This window comes from Podarcis cretensis, assembly GCF_951804945.1.
Source record: "Podarcis cretensis genome assembly, chromosome: 1".
Taxonomy (NCBI): domain Eukaryota; kingdom Metazoa; phylum Chordata; class Lepidosauria; order Squamata; family Lacertidae; genus Podarcis; species Podarcis cretensis.
The window spans coordinates 33,191,638-33,215,347 of record NC_137170.1 but is presented as its reverse complement, the minus strand read 5'-3'; the positions used below and the strand labels follow the sequence as shown (position 1 = coordinate 33,215,347).

Genomic DNA, 23,710 nt, shown 5'->3' with positions numbered 1-23,710 from the left:
TTCCGTTGTTGCGCCCATAACTTAGGTTTAAGGTGCCACTGAGCTCCTAGTTTTCCTCTCGCAGTTTCTAACATTGCCCCCAGGGAGCCCATAAGCCTCGCTGAGCACAGAGCTCTGAGTCCTCCTAAGACGCGGCCGGCCACTTAATAGCCTCCTGAGGGAAAGGGGTGGGCGGGGCTGACTCCGGGAGCAGGTGCGTCTCCTCCTTCCCGGCATCCACTCCGAACGGAGGGGCGGGAGGAAGGCCTCTTATGGCGGTGCCTGGCTGGTGATGACATCAGGAGGCGACGAGTCGCGAAGTTTGGCTCCGCGCGGTGGGGGCGGCTGGGGGTTGCGCGCGGGTTGCCTTGACGCCGGCCAGGGGCCGCTCCTCGCCTGCCTGCCTGACGGGCCGCCGCGGATGGTAAGCCGAGCCCCGGCTGGAGGGGTGCGGGGAAGGCGGGGCTGGAAGCGGCCCTAATTGGCGAGGAGGGCTTCGGGCCTGCCTGCGCCGCCGGCTTCGGGTGCTGCAGCCTTGAAGCGACGCGGGGCGCGGACTCCCGGAGCCGCTTCCCTTGGTCAGAGCTGCAGCCCTGAAGCACGTGTTTCCCGGGAGTAAACGCCGCTAAGTCCAATGGGACTTCGTGCCGAGTAAGCGTGACCAGGGTCGCCCTTCGAGTTCTTGGTTAATCCGGAACCCGTTGTGCGAGCCCTCTCGGGATGGAGTTAAACCCCATTGAACTCAGCGGGATTCAAGTCACAGCAAACGCGATACGTGTGTGAGCACGAGGTTTTGTTCAGGTTTATTCGAAAGCAAGTCCCCCTGGACTGAGGGGAGGCCCTGTGCCCTGAATGGCAACCTTTAGCATAACCGTCTCTTTAAAGCCCACAATGCAGAAGCTGTTGGTGCTGGGCTGGTGACGAGGGCAATTTTTCATTTAGATCATCAGAGGGACTTCTGTATTGCATATGGGGAACTTCTGGACCCCTGGAAATAGTAGGACTAGGACTGGTCTTGTTCCTGGTTGTTGCCTTTGCTGGTTGCTGCTGATGGAACATGAAGCTGGAGGATAACAGGTTTCCCATCCTTGCACTACGGAAAGAAGCATTAGAGGATTCTGCCAGGCACTATCAGTTAGTAGTTCATCACAGAGACGATCACTTGAAGCAGGTGTGCCAAAGAAGCTTGGTGATTTGCCCACAGAGTGGCTCAGGTTAGACTAGTGTGTGTTCACTCCTGGTTGTGTTTGGATGTGTCAGTTATTTTGGAGGTGGAATTCTGAAATGGTTTTAGTGAGAATGGTTGAATCAAACTGAGCTGCAATGAGTATCATGCTGGAACAGATTGGATGTTGTGTTTATGATGATAGAAGAAAGTGTAAAGTCGTGAGGGAGGAGATTGAAGTAGCAGAATGGGCAGATTTTACTTACTCCCTGAATGTCTAGATATTGATGACCCACACTCTACATTAGCCTCAGGAGTTTTGAATATCACCATTGGCTTTGTAGAATTCCATTCAAATATGATAAAAACAATTTGTGTGTTCAGTACACAAAGCAAAGAGAAAATTGCATGTTATTTTATACAAACACTGCTGCACAAGCATGGACTTCAGCAAGGATGTCCTCAACCCTGTTCAGCCTGCCACAAAACATCTCTGGAGTGTCAGGGGAAACCCCACCCCCAGTGTTGAGGATGGTCACCCATATCTCTAATGAGACATTGCAGGGGATGTGGAGAGCTGCACATGATCCCTCTTCAGTTACTCAGCCCAGTTACAGAGATAAGTGGGGCATTGTGGAAGGACATCAAGCCTTGGTAAGCTGGGAGGGATTGAAGGTGATAAGGTTTTCAGCCTTTACCAGCGATCACAAGATATACCAAAGCTCTGTTTGCCTGGAAGTAAGCCTCATTGAATTGGGACTTACGGTACTTTTGCATAGACAGAATTGTGTTATGAGACTGGAGTTCTGTGATCACTTAGTCAGGAATAAATTCCATGGGCTTCGATCGGAGCCATTTTTGGATTGGGCTGTAGGTAAAACTTTTAACAGAAGAAATGGTTTAGCTATGTGCCCTAGCTACATTATAACATAATGTCAAATGCCTTATCATTACCACTGGTTGGATACAAAATTCCATAAATATGAGCACCGTAGATCTATGCTTTCCTTTTTGGAAAAAGAGACAAATAGAGGATTTTGGGGGGAAATGTTTCAGGTTGGATCCAAAGAAGTGTGAGGAGACCCTCACTTGCACAACGGGGCTTTCATAGATATTGCTCCCTGCAACACCATAAAGCTCCTAAGGGTTTAAGAACCTTATGAAATGGCAAAAAGTGGGTGGGGCTCAGGGTACTCACAGAATTTGGCGGCAACTTCCCTTGTATCAAGAGAAGCATCATTCTGCACATGTAAGACCCTTTTGGGTCCAAGTTATAGTACTCTTTGAAACTGTTCTCTAGAATTCAGGATTTCTTTTAAAATACTAGAAAATATGTTTTATTCACATGTCCTAATTGCTTGCCTTTAAAGGTTCAGAATTTACTAAGAGAGAGGCTTAAATGTCGATCTGTTTTATGGAAAGTTGGATAGTATGTCACAGCATTTGACAACACGACATGTCGCAAGAATGCTCAGCATATTAAATAAACTTCCTTTAGGAGGTGTTAGCTTCTACTGAGTTCTGTTTTTTCTGTCTTTTGGATTCTACCTAGAAATGGATGTCCTGAGGGCTCCATGGAGCAACATTGGCAGTGCAGTAATGTTAAAATAAATAAAATATAGCTGCTGGCCTTCTTGCTGCCAATCAGCATCATGCAGATTCTGTGTTGTGCATCTGAGTGAGTTCAAAGGAACTGCTATTACATTTGAGAAGGCTTGGGTAAGTTCTTTTATGACAGAAGGCTGCTCATTTTGTAACTGTTTGAGGACATTATGTCCATTTTGTAACTGTTTGAGGACATTACCTTGAGCTTGAGGACAGTAACATGCCATTTTTCCACATTGGGGCTAGTAAATATGGCTTCAATGAGAGAATGAATAAAGAGTTTTGGAATTACCTTTGATGCAGATATTTCAGAAGTTGAGGCTCTCTCAATGTTAAAAATTCCCTATTCTAGACTTAGTGATGAACTTCATGATCAGTGAGGTGCACAGTGTGGGCAGGAATTCACATTTTATTTTATTTGTGTTTTTTCAACAGAAGGCAATTCTGCAATAAAGAGTGTCTGGAACTGACAAAGGGTTACATCTTGAAGAAAGCAAGATGGATAAAAAAGCATTTGAGATGGTGCTTGATGAAATTAGAAAGGTAATTAGTGATTAAACCAATATAACAGAACAGCTCAACTGTAAAAAAAAAAACAGTCTAGGGAAGAAACTTAATATTGTGCAAATAAGTCTTCTATATTCTGTTACAGGAGTTCTGTGTCTTTAACATATAACATTTAAATGGCATATAATGTGCCTTCTTATAAAACCAGTAATAAAACCCAGGATTTTAACAAGAACCCATTGGTCATTGTGTGGCTTCACACATCCCACCACTGATTTGGTTTCCCTTACATTTTGTTACTCAACAAAGCCCTACTCTGAGTAGAACACTTGAAATTAATGAACCTAAGATAGTCATGTCCATTAACTTCAGTAGGCCTACTTTGAGCAGGGCCAGTGTTGTTTCTAAAGATACTTTAGTGAAACAGAAGCCTCATTTTTGATAGGACTTATTTCATACTAAGTATGGTAGCATTGCAGAATCTTTAGCAGGAATGAATACCTTTTCCATTTTCTTATGGTCAAACCTCCAGGCACCACATACTTCTGGTGGGCAGGGCCAGAGACAAAACTGGGTGGAAGTGGGGGGGGGAGTGCACAGAGCAATTGACTGATTCTTATTTTGTGCACTGGGTTACATTTAAGCCATGCAAACATAAAAGGTTTACACACACACAATGTAATCTAGGGAAGCCAAAGGCATTATCAAAGTTTAAGTACACATTCCAGCCAGGCAGAAGTATCCAAGGAAGGTACAGAGAAGGCCTGGGCTTAAAGTGCGCCGCCCTTGCTATATGCTCTTGATTTCCGATAGTTTTACGCCTTCATTACTATAGTTTTGCAAACTAACCTATGGTTTTTTGTGTTTCATAGGCTGTGTTGATGGAATACAAATTGAAAGCTATTGAATATGTACATGGATACTTTTCTAGCGAACAGGTAATGCTGAAGAACAAATAAGTTGTGCAAAGCTCTGGAAAGTATGACAAGGCAACTGTCACTACAGCAGGGGCTCTTCAAGTGTTGTTAGATTGCAACTCCCTTCGTCTTTGGTAGTTGGCCATGCTGGCTGGAACTCTTGGGTGTTGGGAGCTGAACAACAATTGGAGCTTCCTGATCTCTGTGCTGCAGCATGAATAATTCTGCTAAAGGTGCCTTGTTTTTCTGATCAGCTTGGCAGAGTGAGAAGAGTGTAAATGTTGAGTTTCCCCCTCCAATTTAGGGCCCTATCCTGTGAAGCAAGAAAATAGTATATTTATGAAGCCTGATTCTGTGCTCTGCTGAGTATGGGTGAATTTTATGCTCCAGTAGTGGGACCGGATCCTTACACCAGGGGTTCTCAGACTCTGTACCCACAATGCCCACTTGAGACAGCTGGAAATTACTGAATTCCACCAGTCACAAAATGGTGGTGCAGGGCAGAGCCAGTCACAAGATGGAGTCAGTTTCTGAGCAGCTGTCAGTTACTGACTTTGGTGGTTTCTACAGTTATCTACGCAGGTGGCGCTGTGGGTAAAAGCCTCAGCGCCTAGGGCTTACCGATCGAAAGGTCGGCGGTTCGAATCCCTGCGGCGGGGTGCGCTCCCGTCGTTCGGTCCCAGCGCCTGCCAACCTAGCAGTTCGAAAGCACCCTCGGGTGCAAGTAGATAAATAGGGACCGCTTACTAGCGGGAAGGTAAACGGCGTTTCCGTGTGCGGCTCTGGGGCTCTGGCCAGAGCAGCGATGTCACGCTGGCCACGTGACCCGGAAGTGTCTCCGGACAGCGCTGGCCCCTGGCCTCTTAAGTGAGATGGGCGCACAACCCCAGAGTCTGTCAAGACTGGCCCGTACGGGCAGGGGTACCTTTACCTTTACCTTTACAGTTATCTAATCCACCTATGGAAATTGCTAAATTCTTTACCACAGTTTTCTTTTCATCAAGGAGCTCAGATGATCAGCTTTCCTGAAGTCATAGTACCGTGAAGTTTTAGGTAGAATCTGCCGATTCAGAGACTCTAAATGGAGAAGTCTTTTTCTTTCAAATTCCCCCCCCCCCCCATGCCTCTTAAAATATCTTTACTCATTTTCTGTAATTTCTTCTCCTTTTACGTTTGTACCTTATACCCTCCTAACTGACAATTTCGTTCATTATTCCTAAATGTTCCTGTTAGATTCACTGCTTCCTGCTATTACAGCTTTCTTCTATTCTCCCCTTTCTTTCTATTTTCAGTTTATTATTAATAATAAGAATTAATAAATATCTCACTTTCTGATTTCCTTCCTTAACTCCTCTAGCCCTTTTCCCTCAGAGGATGGAGATCTTTTTTTCCTCCGCCTCCTGCCCCCCCCCAACTGCCCAAAATGTTTGTCTCCCAGCCACCTTGCAATATGCAAGGAGTCACTGATGCTGGCACTGGTCCAACCAGAAGGCTGTGGGATAGCTAGGGGACAGGATAGGCAGACAAGTGAAGAAGCATTGGGCAGGCTGTAGCATCTGAGGTCCACTGTTTGAGAAGTACGGCCTTACAACAAGGTAGATGCTGCCATGAATGTAGCTGCATCTGCATTCAGATTTCAATTACAAAAAAATAGCTTATTAAACAGATTCAAGATTTGGATAACTTTGAAATTCTGTTTCTAAAAATGTTTAATTGTGTGGTACTATTTTAGATTTAAATTTCATCAAACTGGTTCACAGCTATTAAAGAATCAACAAAAACCATTCTACAAAAGTTTCTGAGAAAACCTTTTTACTTCTAGCTACAAGTGATGTACAAATGTGTGCACTTGTTCAGTGACAGTTTTTACATGAGTGATGAACTGTCGGATTTCTTTCGTTGCAGATTGTTGAATTACTGAGGTACTTTTCTTGGGCTGAACCACAGTTAAAAGCAATGAAGGCATTGCAACATGTAAGTTTTTTCATTGAAGCAGTAGATTTTGTTGAATTGCATTTCTCTGGTCTTATAGCCATAGTAGCATTTACTTGGTTTCTAGCAGCAGGTTTAGATTGGACTGCTCACTCGTTTTATCACCACAGTCCTTAAAGATGACTTCAAATCCTGATTGTGCATGATTCTGACATGCTCACTTTTGGGGGGGCCATTTAGTCTCCCTGTTCAGCCAATGCTGCGTATTCCATCCTATTCTTCCTTCTTTGTAAAGACTAGCTCGGTCAATATTGAATGTTTCAAATATTGTGGCTTGTATCCAGAGCGTTTTCCCTTCCACACCTCCCCCCTGTGTCTGCCAACTTCTCTGGATTTGAGAGGAGTGAGGGAGTTGCAGGCAAGTGGAAAAATTTGGCAGAGAATGGGATATGCAGTGGGGAGGAAGGGGAAGTCCTGTTGCCAAAGCGATGCAACCTTTGCTGTGATCTCATGTACAGTCTGGTGGTAGCTTATGTGTGCTGTGGGCCTACAGCTGGAAATAACATAATTGTAAATTGTCCGTTCTGCTACAGTGTAGTGGTTAGACCTAGGTGACTTTCAGATTCCCTGCTGCCTTTTCATGCTGTCATTATGAACAAAAGCCTTGTTCAATAAGCTGTTGAAGCATTAGTCTGTACCCAGGTAGCCAGCATTTAGTCCCATCATCTGGAGGCTGCAGTTCCAGTCACTCCTGATCATTGCTTATGCAGGCTGGGAGTGATGGGAGTTGCAGCACAACATCAGGATGGGCAGCACATCAGTTACCTTTGATTAGTCTGTGCACTCTGATCCAATTGTTGGTTGCCAAAAACTCAATGATCTTTTTTCTTCTTCATACAATTTGTATACCATTGATTGTAAAAAAACAACCCTTAATGCAGACATGTGAGCCTGCAACTAATGTACGTGAATAGGGATTGCTGAAACTTTCTTTTCTTTCCTTTCTAGAAAATGGTAGCTGTTTCTGCAGCAAAAGTGGTTAACATCCTGAACTGCTTCACTTTTAGCAAAGACAAGCTTATTGCACTAGAACTGTTGGCTTCGTAAGTATTGGCTGTTGATTAGCATTCCATGCAGACTGTTACCGTTAGTACTAGCATATGTCCTCTTGGTGTTTTGGTTTGATGGAGGCTTGAATGGATAAGATCCTTGACCTCATGGGCTGTGACTGGGGGCGTATTTTCTTGCACTGATAGCTTGCTTGTGTGTATATATTTATATATTACTGGTCCATCTCCTTTCTGCTCAAATTAGCTTTGTTGTTATGATTATGCTGCTGAGGAATATTAAGTAGCACAACAAGCTCTGGTAAATACTATTGACTGTATGCATGAGAGCCGCTAACAGTTTCTAAACATAGTGCTTTGTTTTATAGCAATATTATTGATGCTCAGAATTACCGCCTTATTGAAGATCTCTTCAGAACTAGCATGTCTGAGAAGAAGAGATGCAGGAGAATTCTTGAACAGGTATTACCACACGGCTGCATTCATGAAAACTTGGAAGCGCATAGGGACAAAATGCATAGTTTTGGAGGTTTTCAGGACATTGCATGATATTGTATGTATCTCCTCAATACAAAGAGATTGAGTCTATGGAGAAATTGAGAATTTCTCTGCAAGTTTTGCATTCTCCCTTGAATGTATAATTTGTCCTTGTATTGTCAGTTTGCTCTGCGGCTACTCTGGGGCTGTTGTTCTTCGTTTTAGATCTGTCTGTGGATTTTAAAAGATGCACTACTTCAGTTGCACAAACAAGTATGAGGTAGCTCTATGAGGCATTTTCATTGACTGGTCCCATGATGAGTAAGAATTGAACCTTTGGGCCAAGTTTATGACTTACCCAGTCACAAACACAGCCTATTATAATCTGGAATGCAATACATTGCTGTAATAATAGGAAAGTCAAATGATAAATTTTCATGTTTGAGATAATTCAAACCAAGCAGCTGCAAAAAGCTTAAGGTGTCTCCAGAGCGTCGCAGAACATCTCTTCAAAATCCCTAATATGAAACTGCTGCACCACATGACCTTTCACCCAGGGCGAAGGTCCATGCTTAGTGCAGGATTTCCACATAAGGATTCTGCTAATCCCAGTCCCTGGTGCAAAAAGATGTTCCGCTGGGGTATATCCGCTGGGCCACCATCACCCAGCTCTGCTCTAAGGGAATTATCAGGCCTTAGAGAAGGGGAATGAAGAGGCAGTGGCTTGCGAGAACAAGCCGTCTGGGCTGTACTGAAATGTTCATGGTACCCTTGGAATCTGATAGCTTGACCTTTACACCCATTCTTGTGTATTCATAAAGCATGCTATTTTGCCACCACTCAGTATAGTTGTGTTGGAATCTAATGCTGCCCTTTGTTTTGTTTATATTGCAGGCTTCCAAAGCAGGGTGCAAAGCACCTCACGCTATGATATCTTCTTGTGGCATGATTCCAGGAAACCCTTACCCCAAAGGAAAGCCCAGCCGCATAAATGGAATTTTCCCAGTATGATCTTACTGAATATACTTGTCATTTTCATTTGGGGGATTGGTGGTGGAATATAAAAGTAGCACTGCTACAATAAATTGCCTACAAAAATGAAAGAATAACAGCAAGCCTGTCTTCATCAGTACTGGGCAAATAATAAAAAGAACGTTTCGTTAAAAAGATAACGTAATTCCTAATTTGTTTCTCTTTAGTTAAAAAACAACAACAACAAACAGGCCTCATTATAGAGAAGCATATATACTTGGAATAACTGGTTTTGTAGAAGAAAATATCCAGTTCCTGTTAAAAGCAGAAAACCCAAAAATCACTCCAAAAGTAGTTCTCTTGAGAAGAATTGCACATATATTCTCCCACCATGCAAAGGGGGAGCAGTGCCATGCCCTCCGTGTTGGGCATGAGCAGTAGCACCTCCCACTTGTGTCTGCTTTCTTAAAGGGCAAGTGGCTATGGGAAAGGAGCTGTTTCACTTTTAGCTGTTGTGCATCAAGGCATCCTTGCAACCTGGAACCCTGCATGATCAGAGTACTCCAGGTTGCGTCAACATTTTTATTGTAAAGTTTTGTGGCCCCCCTGAGGGATGTTTTTGGAACCTAAGGGTTCCACAGGACCCTGGTTGAAACCAGTGCCTTAGAACGTGTGGCCTGAAACTTCACTCTGAGAGCATGTTTACTCAGAAAGTGTTCTACTGTATTCAGCGGGTTTACTTCTAAGTGAATGTATAGAATTCTAGCCTTAGTTGCTTAAATGTCACAGAAAATCTTAATTTATTCTGGTGAAGCTGTCTTTCATGGTTCAGTGGGGACGTTTTCCTGATAATGGGTGATAGATAGGATATACTTAGAGTAGCTCTAACTGTCTATCTATCTATCTATCCATCTATATCTGTCTCTTACAAATGTCCCTGTGCTTTCTGTAACCCACATTTGCTTTCCACACAGTAGAGAGCTTGGTCTTTAATAGTGGGTCCTCCTTTTTTCCAGGGGTCACCTGTCAAAAAGGAGAATGAAGACTACACTAATGAAGGCAAGGGAATAGCAGCTCGTATCCTTGGACCATCCAAGCCAGTAGGTTTACAAAATTACATTTTTATAAGCTTCATTATTGGGGTTGCTCCTGTTGTTGAAAACAGAATAGAGTTATTTGGGTGAGAAGTAACAGCAGGGTGAAAATGGTGGAAGAACAAAAAGGGACCGTAATAAACATAGTTTAAAAGAATGACTTCTGCATGCTTACAATGTAAAGTTTGGTGTTTTTTTAAGAAAGGAGGAAGGAGCAAAGGAGGTGGTAAAGATAAGTTTCCAAATACTGTTTGAATGCAGTGAATGAGAAGAATCAGTGATAGTGCATTATATCCACAGCTGAACGAATGTCACAAAGTTGGCATAAGCTAACTACTTCTTCCCTGGTCGCCCCCTGAAAATGCTCCATTGGAGGTTAGGGGACCATCCTGAATTGTGTGGTGGAAGAAGAGGACATTCCAGGAAAAAAACGAGCAGAGACTTTCTTGGATTTCTGGCCCAGCTACCGTATTTTTCGCCCTATAGGACGCACTTTTTCCCCTCCAAAAATGAAGGGGAAATCTGTGTGCGTCCTATGGGGCGAATGCAGGCTTTCGCTAAAGCTTGGAGAGCAAGAGGGGTCGGTGCAAACCGACCCCTCTTGCTCTCCAGGCTTCAGGAAGCTATCAGCAAGCCTGGGGAGCCCGCAGGAGTTCCCGCAGGGCTCCCTAGGCTGCGGATAGCAGGCTGCTGCCCGGAGCGTGGGGTGTGCTGAAGCCGCGGCTGGGGGGGGGGATGTTTTTTTTTTCTTTACCCCCCCCCAAAAAAAAAACCCCTAGGTGCGTCCTACAGGGCGAAAAATACGGTAGTTCAGTTCTTTCTGCAATGACTGGTACTGGCCCTCAAGTGTTTCAGACAGGAATCTTTCCCAGTCCTACCTGAAGATTGCAAAAAGAGTTGAATCTTAGACCTTTTGCATCCAAAGCATGTGATCTGTTTCTAAGGTGCAGCTCTTCCCTACAGTTGGCAAGATCAGAAATTCATGAGTTCAGTTGTTTTGTTCATAGCAGAAGGGTAGTGACTCAAGAAGTCTCAAATGTATCTGAGATAATAAGGTTTTCCACCGTAGAGTTTAAAAGCAGGTAAGTCATATCAATTACTGGTTATTGGGGCATGTTAAAGGCAAACTGCAGTGTAGGCAGTAGGCTTCCAACGCAGAAGTCGAAACCAAGTAAGAAAGCCTGTGAAAATGGTCAGCTGGAATTTTGAGAACTGAGCAAAATGCACTTCCCTTCAAAATATTTCAGTAGTGAAAAAAACAATATAGTTTCCGCTACAAAATGGGGGGGGGGGTTTACCATTGCCTGTGCAATAGATTAATGTGTAGATGTTCAGTTTTGACAAACTCTTGTCCCTCTTGTTTAGGCCCCAGCAACATACAATCCACACAAGCCTGTTCCTTATCCTATCCCTCCTTGTCGACCACATGCAACCATTGCACCAAGTAAGCCCATCAATTCTGTTTGTTTTCTGTGATCATTTCCCCTTTATACTGTGGAAGAATGTTCACATTCTCTAGGGGCAATACCCTCAGTTATTTTCTTAAATATATGCCTCAGATCTCTTACTGTTTACACTATTTGCATGATGGAGTAAAATTCAATGACTTTCATAGCTCTCCTCTGAATTTTGTCCAACTTGTTAATGTCCTTCAGTTGTGATGTTTGCAGCTCAAAACAATTCTCCATAGATAATTCTATACCTGCTGAGTCTTCGAGCTGATTCTCCTACTCATTTCTGCTTCCTACCCACCCTAAAACAATCCCTTATGCATACTTTATTGACTCTTAATGAGTAATTAAACTGAAAGAATAGTTCCTGCTTTGTTTTGGGTTTTTTTGAAAAATCAGGAGCAGTGAAAGAAAAATGAGATTTCTGAAATATTGGGGTGCAGTTGCTTGCGGGGTTTGGACACTTGGGTGGGACAGCAGAAATCCACTTTGCTGCTAGTGTTTGACACCTCATACCTGCCTTTTCATAGTTTCTAATCTTAAATGTGGGGAATTTCAGCTGAATACTTAATGACACTTTAATCTGTTAAAGGAATGCTGAAAGCTCAGGATTTTTTTGCAGGGGGTGGGGAGTTGATGTAATCTTTTACATTAACTAGTTTAGCATTGAAAGCTCATGATTCTGTGACAGTTTGAGAATTCAGTGTAAGGTGATATTCCACATGCAGTTTCAACCGTTCAAACAACTTGCTATATTTATTTCTTCATTTAAAACAACTGCCTTCTTTCACAAAGCCAATTCAAGGTTTACGTAAGAGCACATCATACAGGAAGTAAAAAAAAAAAAAAAAAAAAAGAGAGTATCAACTTAAAATATTATCAGATATCTCAGCCATGGAGGTAAACATTACTAAAATAATGTAACAGGGTTAAGAAAGCAATGAACAAGCCTTTCAGAACAGCTGTGTCTCTGCCAGGCATTTACAACAACAAAGTGTTGGGATCTGATGAATCTCTCTTGAGAGGATGCTTCCTAAAGTATGTGCTTCTGCCTGCTCCAGGTAGCTGCCCATCATAACTCATTGGCAGTGATATCTGGAGCAAGGGTAGGAAAGGACTTATGGAAGAAGGCAGCCCTTAAAGTATTGAGTTTACTGATATGCTGTTTGGAGATGACCTGTGAAACTTCATTACACCATCTTTGTTTGCCTTCCGTTTTCTTTTACGTAGGTGCTTACAACAATGCTGGTCTTGTTCCACTGGCCAATGTCATAGCTCCAGGCTTGCCAGCTCCACCACCATATGCTTCTAGTCATGTAGGAACAGGTAAAGCAAGAACCCTACGAAAGCCCCGTGTGTCCTGGTTACACACCAGCGTCACCAATAGGTGGGAGAGTCTGTGCCGATGTCTTGGGCCGCAAGCCTGCTCTTGACAACTAGCAAGTCACTGTCAGGCTCTCTCTCTCCCAGTAATAGTTTCTGCAGGGTGGGAAGTGTGAAGAGATTTGCTTCAGAATGGGCTTGAGCAGGGGTAGTCACCATAATACCCTCCAAGTGTTGTTGGACTACAGCTCCCATCATCCATGACCATTGGTCACGCTGGCTGGGGCTGATGGGATTTGTAGTCTACCTGTCACAGGTAGGCAGGAGTGAGAGGAGTGGCCTGGGATGGAGGGGAAGGCCTCCCATCTCTCAAGGCATGATGATTGTTAAAATGAAAACAATGAAAAGGAGTTGTTTTTTTTAACAGCTTGGTAGTATCAAAAGAAGGGACGCGGGTGGCGCTGTGGGTTAAACCACAGAACCTAGGACTTGCTGATCAGAAGGTCGGCGGTTCGAATCCCCGTGACAGGGTGAGCTCCCGTTTCTCGGTCCCTGCTCCTGCCAACCTAGCAATTCAAAACCACATCAAAGTGCAAGTAGATAAATAGGTACCGCTCTGGCGGGAAGGTAAACGGCGTTTCCGTGTGCTGCTCTGGTTCGCCAGAAGCGGCTTAGTCATGCTGGCCACATGACCCGGAAGCTGTACACCGGCTCCCTCGGCCAATAAAGCGAGATGAGCGCCACAACCCCAGAGTCGGTCACGACTGGACCTAATGGTCAGGGGTCCCTTTACCTTTACCTTTAGTATCAAAAGAATTCTGTTTTTACCTCATTAATTATGTTCTTTATGTAGAAAATGAAGAGCTTTCCAATCAGACAAAATCTTCCCAAAGCCAAGGTAAGCTGTCCACTTGCAGAGACAAGCTGTAGCTGTAGAAACTTAAATGCATGTGTTTGTGAGGATGATAAAAATTATTAATTATGCTGAATGCTGCTTTTTTAAAAAAATAAATCCATTTGTATTTGAATAGCAGCAAATGTTAAGGTAAGCTATTTACTATGTTCCGAAGTGTTGGGGTTTTTTAACCAGTTGCTTAGAAATTCTTTTTCTGATGTTATATCTAAACCCAGCACTAAATTCATAAGTATATGTCATGCTGAGGTACAGAAAAAACAAGTACCTTTCTTAGCCCAAATAGTTAGATACATAAAACTTTGACATGCGAAAAAAATTCACTGCTGTTGTCTAGACTTGCTAAATTTTGATGAAATAATATTTAATTAAAAGCTACTATCATTATCTGAAGGGACGCAGGTGGCGCTGTGGGTTAAAGCCTCAGCGCCTAGGGCTTGCCGATCGAAAGGTCGGCGGTTCGAATCCCTGCGGCGGGGTGCGCTCCCGCTGCTCGGTCCCAGCGCCTGCCAACCTAGCAGTTCGAAAGCACCTCCGGGTGCAAGTAGATAAATAGGGACCGCTTACCAGCGGGAAGGTAAATGGCGTTTCCGTGTGCGGCTCTGGCTCGCCAGAGCAGCGATGTCACGCTGGCCACGTGACCCGGAAGTGTCTCCGGACAGCGCTGGCCCCTGGCCTCTTAAGTGAGATGGGCGCACAACCCCAGAGTCTGTCAAGACTGGCCCGTACGGGCAGGGGTACCTTTACCTTTACCTTTATCATTATCTGCTTTTGAGCACTGTTGAATAATTACAATGGAAGCACTTCAGATCCTATGTTTCTATGTATAATTTGGTGGTCCCTGTGAGTGAACTTAGCTTCATTGATAATAGTGAATTCTAAATACATAATGGAACAGACAATAAATGTGGACCCTAAAGCAGTATTGTGTTAACATTTTGCAATATTTGAGGGTGGGGAGGAGGAGGTGGTTTTTACAGTTCAACTCATAAGTTAAAAGTATTTGTTTATCACAAGGGGACAAAAAAACTAGTACCCAGTTGAATTTCTTGTATTTAGTTTAGGTAGGAGCTTCAAGTTTCTTCCCTTCCCAGGAAATGCTAATAGCCTCATTTCAGCTTAATCACTTTTGGTTTAACAGGAAATAAACATTGGGGTGGTGGTGGGGAAAACATGCATAAAACATGTACCTTCCTGACAGTAATATAAGCTACTTCCTCTTTCATTTGTTATTCCCAAAGCCTTTTACTGTGCTCATACCAAGAACTAACTTAGTTGGTCTTTAAGGTGCTACTGGAAGGAATTTTTTTATTTTGTTTTGACTATGGCAGACCAACACGGCTACCTATCTGTAACCCTTTACTGTGGTAGAAGCTCAAGTCTTCCATGAGCTTGGGGCACAGTGCTGCTTTGCATGCTATCTCAGAAGTCAGTGGTACAACATACAGTGTAGTGCAAAAAAAAGACTCTGGAACATCAGGTTAGTGGGGGCAGAACCTGCTCCCTACAACCTGAACGGCAGCCTGTACTATAGCATTTCACTTACTGCCAAAGAAGCGAATGACTGCTATTCTCATCTTTGGCAGAGAAATAACAAGGTATAATGGCCAAATCTACTGAAGTCTCCATCTCCAAATCTACTGAAGTCTCCATTTTTACAGCCCCCGCCCCCCAAATGAGTGAGCACATTGAGTCTCTATGCCCAGAGTAGAGAGTGAATGTCAGCAGTTTTGATGCTACCAAAGCAAACTTCAACTAATGTAAAACGTTTTTGACATAGCCTTGCAGGAAAATAGGAAAGCATTTGTGACAGCAATGGCTGCAATTGCTTAGTAAGATTCCTATAAAGAAAGAGAAGTTGCTTGCTTTTTCTCCCTGTTTAGCAGAACTAGTCACAGGTATGTTTCATCACCTAGTTGCTTATCAACTACTTCACTGCTCCCTATCTTCACCCCCACTATGCTTTTCCGTGTAATATTGTTTTTCCTTTCCTGTTAAAACTCCCACATTTCTCAAGTGTTGTGAGTGCAGCATGACCACTTAGGTGCCTTCTGCAAGCAATTCAATTTTCAATAGTATTATGTAGAATTTAGTAACTGAAATTAGGTTTGCGCATCTATTTAAAATATTTATAATCTGCCCGTCATCTAAATAATCCCAGAGCACTTCACAGCACACATTTTGTTCTTATTGAAACACAAAACTTGCTTGAAAAAGTGTGTTCAGATTAAAATTGCTATCCTGACAAATTCTGCTTAACCACAGAAAGTGGGGAGGACACCTATTTCCAGGGAGAGGAGGGGATTCAATGAAGCACAAGGGTCCCTAAGGCATAGCTGTCAAAGTTTCCCTTTTTTTAAGGGAAATTCCCTTATTCCGAATAGGAAATAAGAAAAGGGGAAAGTTGACAGCTATGCCCTAAGACTGCCTCCTAATTTCTTAACAGTAGTTAATAAGGAGTGGTATTATGTCTGCCCCAGCCTTGTCTTGAAAAACTAGGATTTTGAAGTAAGAGAATGTGTATTGTATGCCTAAGGCAGGTTTTGGGAACCTTTGACCCTCCAGATGCTACTAGACTGCAACTCGCAGCATCCCTAACCATTGGCCATGCTGTCTGGGGCTGATGTACAACAACAGGAGGGCCAAAGGTTCACCAGCCCTGGTCCAAAGTAAATCAATAAGTTGTATATGAAGGTACTCATTTGCATTCCTCCTTTTAGTCCTGATATGTAAGGCTAACTAGACACCGGAAGGTACAGCAACAGGAGACAAATGAGGGACCACTGACAATATATTGCTGGGTGACACTACCTGGGATAGCAGGAGATAGATGGGCCAATGTATATTATGGCATGATGACTTCCTAAACATAAGAACTCCTTGCAGACTCTGCCTGTATTTCTGAAAATATTTTTTAGAAAAAAGATGGCTAAATATAATTTTAAAACTAAGAGAGGCTGAAATCCAGCTATTTCTGATACCAAGAATAAAATGAATGTTGTGAATAATTTTGCTCTTCTAATGAAGCTAGTACAAAAGGGCAGGGCTTATTTCTCAGTACTAGTCCTGCTTGCTAGTTGTCTGGCAACACATCTGGTAACCTATCCAATATTTATGATATGCATAGGAGAAAAATGGACATCATATTTGGTTAAAATGAATGGCGGGCATTAATTTTTAAAACAACCATATAGTTAAACTGACAGCAGCGATCATGGGATATGAAAGTGAAACTGGTATTTATATTTGCTTGTCCTACAGTTATTCTTTAACAATGCAAAGAACAATAAATGAGCTAGTGTTTTGTGTCTCATTTTGCATACCATTTTACTTCTTGCAAGTTATGGTGGTAGCATCTTTTATTTTGCTGTTGTGTAAACTGTGTTACAATGCATTCATGTTGAATACAAACATTTCTGCTAGTTTCCAAGAATTCTTACCGGTTTTGTTTCTTTCCAGCTTTTGCTACACAAACGAATCATCTCTTTACACCTCATGGTTCTAACCCTGCTGCTACTCCAGCCCCAACCCCATCATCTGTTAAGGCAATAAGCTACTCGTCGGCACTTGCATCGCCAACCATCCCAGGGATAAGCATGTCCACCCCTGTCCTTCCTGCCTTCTCTGGGCAGGTTATCTCTTCGGTCCACCCATCACAGCCATCGACTCCCACCCCTACTGTCATCAAATCCCATTCGCTGCCTGGTGTTCCTGCCACATCTGCTCATTGTGCTACCTCTGCTCCCCTCCCTTCAACTTTTTCTGGGCTGGCTTCCGTGCTGCCTGCCACAGCAGCTCCACAGGGGCTCTCCACCCCATGTGCCACTCCTGTCCCGAGCGAAGGTTTTGCATCCGCTTCTACACCATTTGCCAGCCTGCCCTTTTCCGCCGCATCTGTCACTGCCTCAGCTAATAACCCTAATTCATTGTCATCTGCTTTTGCTGGCCTTCCTTTGTCCTTGACCCCCACTCCTCAAGGGATAGCTAGTCCCCTTCCGTCCACCATTGCTGGTTCTCCTGCCACTAGCCTGCCTTGCCCACTTAACTTGCCCAACCCACTCCTGTCGGTCTTGAAGGGATTCCTGTCCGTAAACGATAGCTCAATAATGAATTCAGCTGGGCTGCCTTCGGCTGTGACGGCTGAGCTTGCCTCTCTATCTGGTCTTGCCAGCCAGAATTCGGAAGCCCCCTCTTCGTCCGGTAACAAATGTTACACTCCAACTGCTACCTCTGCCCTCCAGCACCCTTCCACTTCAGGGCTGTCCATTTTCCCAGGGCTTCCATCTCAGCCTGGGGTTAACAGTAGCGCAACGCCCCCAACGCAGTCCCCTTTAACCGCAGGGCCGTCCTCCATTATGCCCATCAGTTGTGTTTCCTCAGCTGCTCACGCCCATTGCCCAAGTCCTGCTAATCCCGAACAGCAGGCCTCATCCGCACCAGCTGCCACAGCAATTCCTGCGCTGGTCAAAACTGAGCCCACCAGCCCTACAATTTCAGGTTTCAAAGGCCCTTCCCATTCTTCCGGACCTTCTCATAGCACTTCAGGCTTGTCAGCACTTGGCCATGTATATACCTCCACTAGTTCCTTGTCAGGCAGTTCCCTGAATCCAGCACTCTCTAGCCTCTCCTCCTTGAGCTCTTCTCTCAACAGCTCTCCTTCCATTGCCCCGCATGGCTCATCTGCTCCTATAGCCCCAGTATATAACGCACTTCCTCCATTCACTTCACTGGCCAGCAGTTTTGCTTTTGCCGGCAACCCAGCACTTACCCCAACGGGGTCTCTCTTGCCCATTCCACCTACGACCACATCAGGCATTCCTGCTCCCCATGTGAGCTCTGCGACCAGTGCCCTCCCGACGCTCATCGCTTCAGCGGCTGCTCCAGCTCCCCCATTCCCCCTTAACTTGTGCAGCGCCGTCCCTTCGCTGTTTTCTGTTCCTCAAGTACCTCTAGGCTCATGCAGCTCATCCTTCCCTCCTTTCCCTGTCTCTAACACTCCCTCTGTCACTCCTGCTCTCCCTTCTTTCCCTGGGCTCCAGGCATCTTCTACAGTAGCAGCAGTTGCACCACTGCCGGCAGCTGCCACAGCCCCATCTCCGGCTCCAGTGCTGCCAGGGTTTGCCTCGGCCTTTAGCTCAAACTTCAACTCTGCACTGGTTGCACAGGCCGGGTACGTTGTTGCTCCAAGAGGTCAGGGGGTCTCTTTGGCAAATTGTTGATTATCTTTAATGGTAGTTGTGAAGTTTTAAACATAAAGATAATGAAGTATTGATAACTTGTTTTGAATACCCCGTTTCTTAGCTCTCTGTGTTGCAGGCTAAATTTTTCAACGTGGGCAGAGACCTGTCTATAAGTTTGTAATTTCCTTTAAACCTACCCTACTAACTTGATAAGTACTGAATGTCTTCCTGCTAGAGGATATATGGCTCTTAAATTTGTACTAGGTTCTTTGAGAGAAGTCCTAAAGTAAGAACCGACAAATACGGCACTGGGCTGTATTTTACACATATCTGTTGCCTGAGGTAATCAAATTCCAAATATCAGACATTGGCAAAACAATTTCCACATGCAAAATCCCTCTTGGCAAAATGATAACTGGTCTGTTCAGTGCTTGGGCGCACAAATTGTATTTAAATTGTAAGAGTTATATTCCACATAGTGCTAAGGTGAACATTCAGTTCAAGCAAGGCTTTCTCCTTGCACAATCAGATGTTCTTCCCTACCTCTTCTCCCCCTAAATTGGTTCTGAGGGTTTGCCCAACCCCCCAGAGCAGATTTGGGGAAAGTATGGGATGTGCAGGGAAAGAGGAGGGAACATTCTGTTGTGCTAGTGCCAATCCTTGCACTAATGCAACTATTTAGTTGTATACGACCTTATGATCATAGCATAGAATCTAATCACTATAAAACACTTTTGAATTTTGTGTATTAAATTGTTGCCGCAGTGTCTGAAGTTGAACAAGTTCCACCTCTGATTCTTTTAGCCTGACTTCTGGGCTTCAGGCCCCTGGAAATACAGTTTTCCCTGGACTCCTCTCTCTTCCTGGCATCCCTGGACTTGCCCAGAGTGCTACACAGTCTTCCCTGCAGGAACTTCAGCACAGTGCAGCTGCACAGTCTGCATTACTGCAGGTAAATACAGAACATAAAAGGAAGACGTAGGCACTTTATACATTGGTAACAAAGGACAAGGAAACTGCAAGAACGCCATGCTAAAGGTTCCAATGCCTACAATGATAATCAGTTAAGGAGATGTCTGCAAACGTATATGCATGCTTTATTCTGGTTAGACCAGAACTTGGGTACTAGATTATAGGAACTAGGGAAGGAAAATCTGGGCTCATTTTATATTAGCAGAGTGGAGTCAGAAGGGCTCTTGCAAGAATCTTAGTCCCCAGCCTCAGATGTGCCATCCAGGTGTCTTTTGAGCCTTTTGTGGTTAACTAGCCACTTCTAACAGGTTTCTTCTATAACCATGAGGATAAAGCATGCTATTAAAATGAAAATGGCATTCCACACACACACACACACACACACACACACCAATTTTGTGACAACTCTGATTATTACAAGCTCTGTAATGCTTGCAGTCATTTATGCCTCAGTGTGTTTTATCCCTCACATGAAACATTCATTTACTTTCATAGCGTTTATATCCTGCTTTACCCCATGCGCAGGACAGCTAATAGCAAAACTACCAATCCAACTCAATTAAAATTCTAGATAAGTGGCGATGAAATCTATGTTTTCAGGGTTGAGAGAGTCTGAAAATGCAAAATAAATTTATTCAAACATGTAGATTGTTTTGTTTGCCAATAAATTAGTTTAAAACAATCTTCCGTAATCATCCTTATTTAGAAATTCTAAATTTTGCATAAACTAAATAGGTTAAGAACCAAGTATGCAAATATAAACAAACTAAAAGGAGCAAGGGCCCTGCTTGTGGTCTTCTTTTAAACATACTGTTTTGTTTTGTTTTGTTTTGTTTTGTTTTGTTTTGTTTTGTTTTGTTTTGTTTTGTTTTGTTTTGTTTTGTTTTGTTTTGTTTTGTTTTGTTTTAAAGGCACACACTGCGTCTGCTCTGGAGAACTATGCATCCCAACCAGATGGTTTTACTACATATCCCCCTGCACCAGGAACACCTGGAGCCCCCTTTTCCTTACAGGCAAGTCTTCCCCAGAGTGGATGGCAATAAAGAGCATCTGTTTCACCTGCAGAGAAATCGCTCCTTGAAGAAAGCAGTGATGGAAGTCCCTGATGATGCTTCCATTGAAGGCTTTTGGGGGCGGGCGGGGAGGAAGGGATACATGGACTTCAGTGTGTAGCGCTCAAGAGGAAGAGAAGAGGATTCGACGTAACTGTTATTTCCAGGCTACAAAAAACTGGACTGTTTTTTAAAAAACTTTTTATCAGTAATACAAAGCACTGACAATTTTCTATTCCCTTGTACGTAGATGAGGTTGAGAGCCTTTGGACCCTCATAGGATCTTTTAAAAATGCAGATATTATTGATCCTTCTTTTAAACTAATAATTTGCTGTGGTATCCGTGTCACACATTCTCCTCAGGATTTATTTTCTGCAATGCATGTTGTATGTGTAATTGATAAAAAGGAAATGTAGATCAGGCTCCCTCTTCGCACATGCTCAGACAATACTCTCTTCAAGTATTAGATCTTGTGTGTCTGCGAAACACCATTCATTGTCATCCTCTGATCCCTCTGCCTTTTGTATTATTTTTACTGCCTTTCCCATCCAGATCCGCTCAGATAATCGTCACTGGAAGTAGTAATATTTATCAACTTGAGCTTATTCTTTAAACCTGCATGCATCCTACCATCTATCAGTATTTCTTCACTTTTCTAGGATGCCAGGAACACTGCTATATATAGATAGATTGGGTTTTTTAAAAAAAACTTTATGCAAGACCAGATTTGAGAGTACAATTCTTTTAGGTCATGTAAGAGATAATGGTTTGCATTCTGTAATTAACTTGTATTTTGTGTCCCGTTCATGGCAATGGCTCCAGTGCATCAATTATATACCAAATGTTGCCTAAAATGTCGAAGACCTGCTGATTTGTGAACCAGGTTTCCTTTTTCCGTTCTTTTTTTTTTTTGGCGTGGGGGTGGGGGGTGGGGTGGGGAGTAAGAAGAGAACTAGCTTATAATGCTGTACTGTGGATAAGAATGAATTCTGTGGTTAAATTCTGAAAATGTAAATCTATGAAACATATACACAAATGAATGAAACTGGGTTTTGCTTCCCCCAATTACACTCCAGGTTACAGATACCAATATAAGACAAAAAGTTTAAAGAGTTTCCATCTCTAGCTAGGAATTATGCAACACAAAATAGGCTCTTGCTATATTAATGAAGTGCTCTATACTGTTTAGCATCTATAGCGATGAGTGGGAAAAGCCACAATATTATATCTTTTTAAGAAAGTATTGATCATGTTCTAGAACTACAGTAGAGATGATACTTGATTTTGTGTTTTTAATGTGAACTCTAGGTAAGAATATCTTGCTGTGCATAGCTTAACATCCCTTTTTTCTAAAGATGGGAGTCTACTGGAAGGTAGAGCCTTTCCACAAATGAACAGGCATGAAGAACACTAATGTGTGTGTATATATATCTGTATTTTTATAAACTTTTTTAATAATAAAATGTGTAGCAATGGTACACAAGTTTCTAAAGTAGACCTGAATAAAAAGAAATCTTTACAAAACTTATGTCTTACATAAACACATCCATGTGAGGTGATTTACGGTAACTTAAGGCAAATGGTGTGTACTGTTTTTGAGGCAGCAGGGCCCTGTAAAACACAGAAATTCATTGGAGAGTATTAAAAAGAAGAGCTTGAAGAGGTGAGCTTCTGATTACGTTGTGGAGGTAAGTGCCCAGACTGGATTGAATGAAGTGAAATTTTATGGGCTGTGTGAAGCAGCCACAGCTGAGATTTTAACAGTCTCCAACAGCTGAAATATTTCAGGATACAAAATATTACACATTTTGAAGGAGAGAGATACAAATCTCCCAGGCCTTTCTTTTAATTGTAGCATATGTAACAAGCCATTTTCTGGGTGGTGTAGATGGGTAATGCATTTATAGAATACCCAGGAATCGTGAATTTAGAATGCACAATTTCCCTGGTTCCTTAGCCTCCCAAGACAACATATGGGCAACATTTTGTTATCCCATGTGGACAAATGAGCAGGTTAGAAGCCACATAGGGATCCTCTGTAACTCTACCCCCAGTTTCTTTGCCTCTCTAAGAAAATGAGGGTTTCTTCCATTAATTCAAAGTCTATTTGTGGAATTGCTGTTATAACCTCACTTGGGTCCTTAGTGGAAAGGGTGGGTAATACATATAATAATCTTGTATTGGGATTTTTTTAATTGTGAGTTTATTTTGCTGGTTTTATTAGCAGTATTTATCTCCCAATTGGGACATGTGTGGCACTGTGGGTTAAACCACAGAGCCTAGGACTTGTCAATCAGAACGGCAGTTCGAATCCCCACAATGGGGTGAGCTCCCGTTGCTTGGTCCCTGCTCCTGCCAACCTAGCATTTCAAAAGCACGTCAAAGTGCAAGTAGTTAAAAGGTACCGCTCTGGCAGGAAGGTAAATGGCATTTCCATGTGCTGCTCTGGTTCGCCAGAAGCAGCTTAGTCATACTGGCCACATGACCCGGAAGCTGTACACCGGCTCCCTCGGCCAAGAAAGTGAGATGAGCGCCGCAACCCCAGAGTCGGTCACAACTGGACCCCTAATGGTCAGGGGTCCCTTTACCTTTACCTTTTTATCTCCCAATTAAACAAATAAAATCTCAGGTCCATGGTCAATGTTCCATAGCGTTTCAATCCCACATGTTGACATGAAAAATAGTGACTGCAAGCTATCACTGCTGTCTTCTGCTTGACATCTGTTGCCTTGAATGCAAGGTTTCTGTAGAGAATTTTAAGCATAAATTGTATGCCCTTGTTTCTATCAAGTGCGTTCTGTGCTTGAATAAAGGGAAAGCTCTGTAGTTTATTTTATCTTTTATTTTGGAGGGGGGCTCAGGGCAGGCCATAAGACCTGCACCAGCAAGTTAGTACTTCCAGGAGCCTGGGGAATAGATTGAGCATCATTGCTCCCCAACATGTCTCTTCTCTTGCTAGCAGCCTCCTCTGGAGTAAGGCTATGGGAGCCAGGCTGTATGTCATCTAACCTGGCTTCCTTCTGAACTGTATTTAAACCAGGCTCCTTGGAGTGCAGGAAGACCAGAACCAGAAACTTTATTGTCAGTTATCTCTTGTTTTCCT

At 43.3% G+C, this 23,710-nt stretch overlaps 1 protein-coding gene across 2 annotated transcripts; it reads left to right on the top strand.

The window, feature by feature from the left end:
• The first annotated feature begins 267 nt into the window (after positions 1 to 267).
• PROSER1 (proline and serine rich 1) lies at positions 268 to 22,131 on the top strand. Of its 2 annotated transcripts, XM_079954506.1 has the most exons (15): positions 268 to 403; positions 2,697 to 2,863; positions 3,185 to 3,292; positions 4,129 to 4,194; positions 6,079 to 6,147; positions 7,114 to 7,208; positions 7,541 to 7,634; positions 8,544 to 8,654; positions 9,638 to 9,721; positions 11,081 to 11,159; positions 12,397 to 12,492; positions 13,343 to 13,387; positions 16,862 to 18,572; positions 19,387 to 19,534; positions 20,466 to 22,131. In XM_079954506.1, the coding sequence occupies exons 3-15, from the start codon at positions 3,248 to 3,250 to the stop codon at positions 20,595 to 20,597; spliced, it is 2,775 nt and encodes a 924-aa protein (XP_079810632.1). In that variant the 5' UTR covers positions 268 to 403; positions 2,697 to 2,863; positions 3,185 to 3,247; the 3' UTR covers positions 20,598 to 22,131. The 2 variants fall into 2 exon arrangements, with proteins under 2 accessions (XP_079810632.1, XP_079810633.1); XM_079954507.1 differs by lacking the exon at positions 2,697 to 2,863 and having other exon boundaries at positions 275 to 403.
• The last annotated feature ends 1,579 nt before the right edge of the window (positions 22,132 to 23,710 follow it).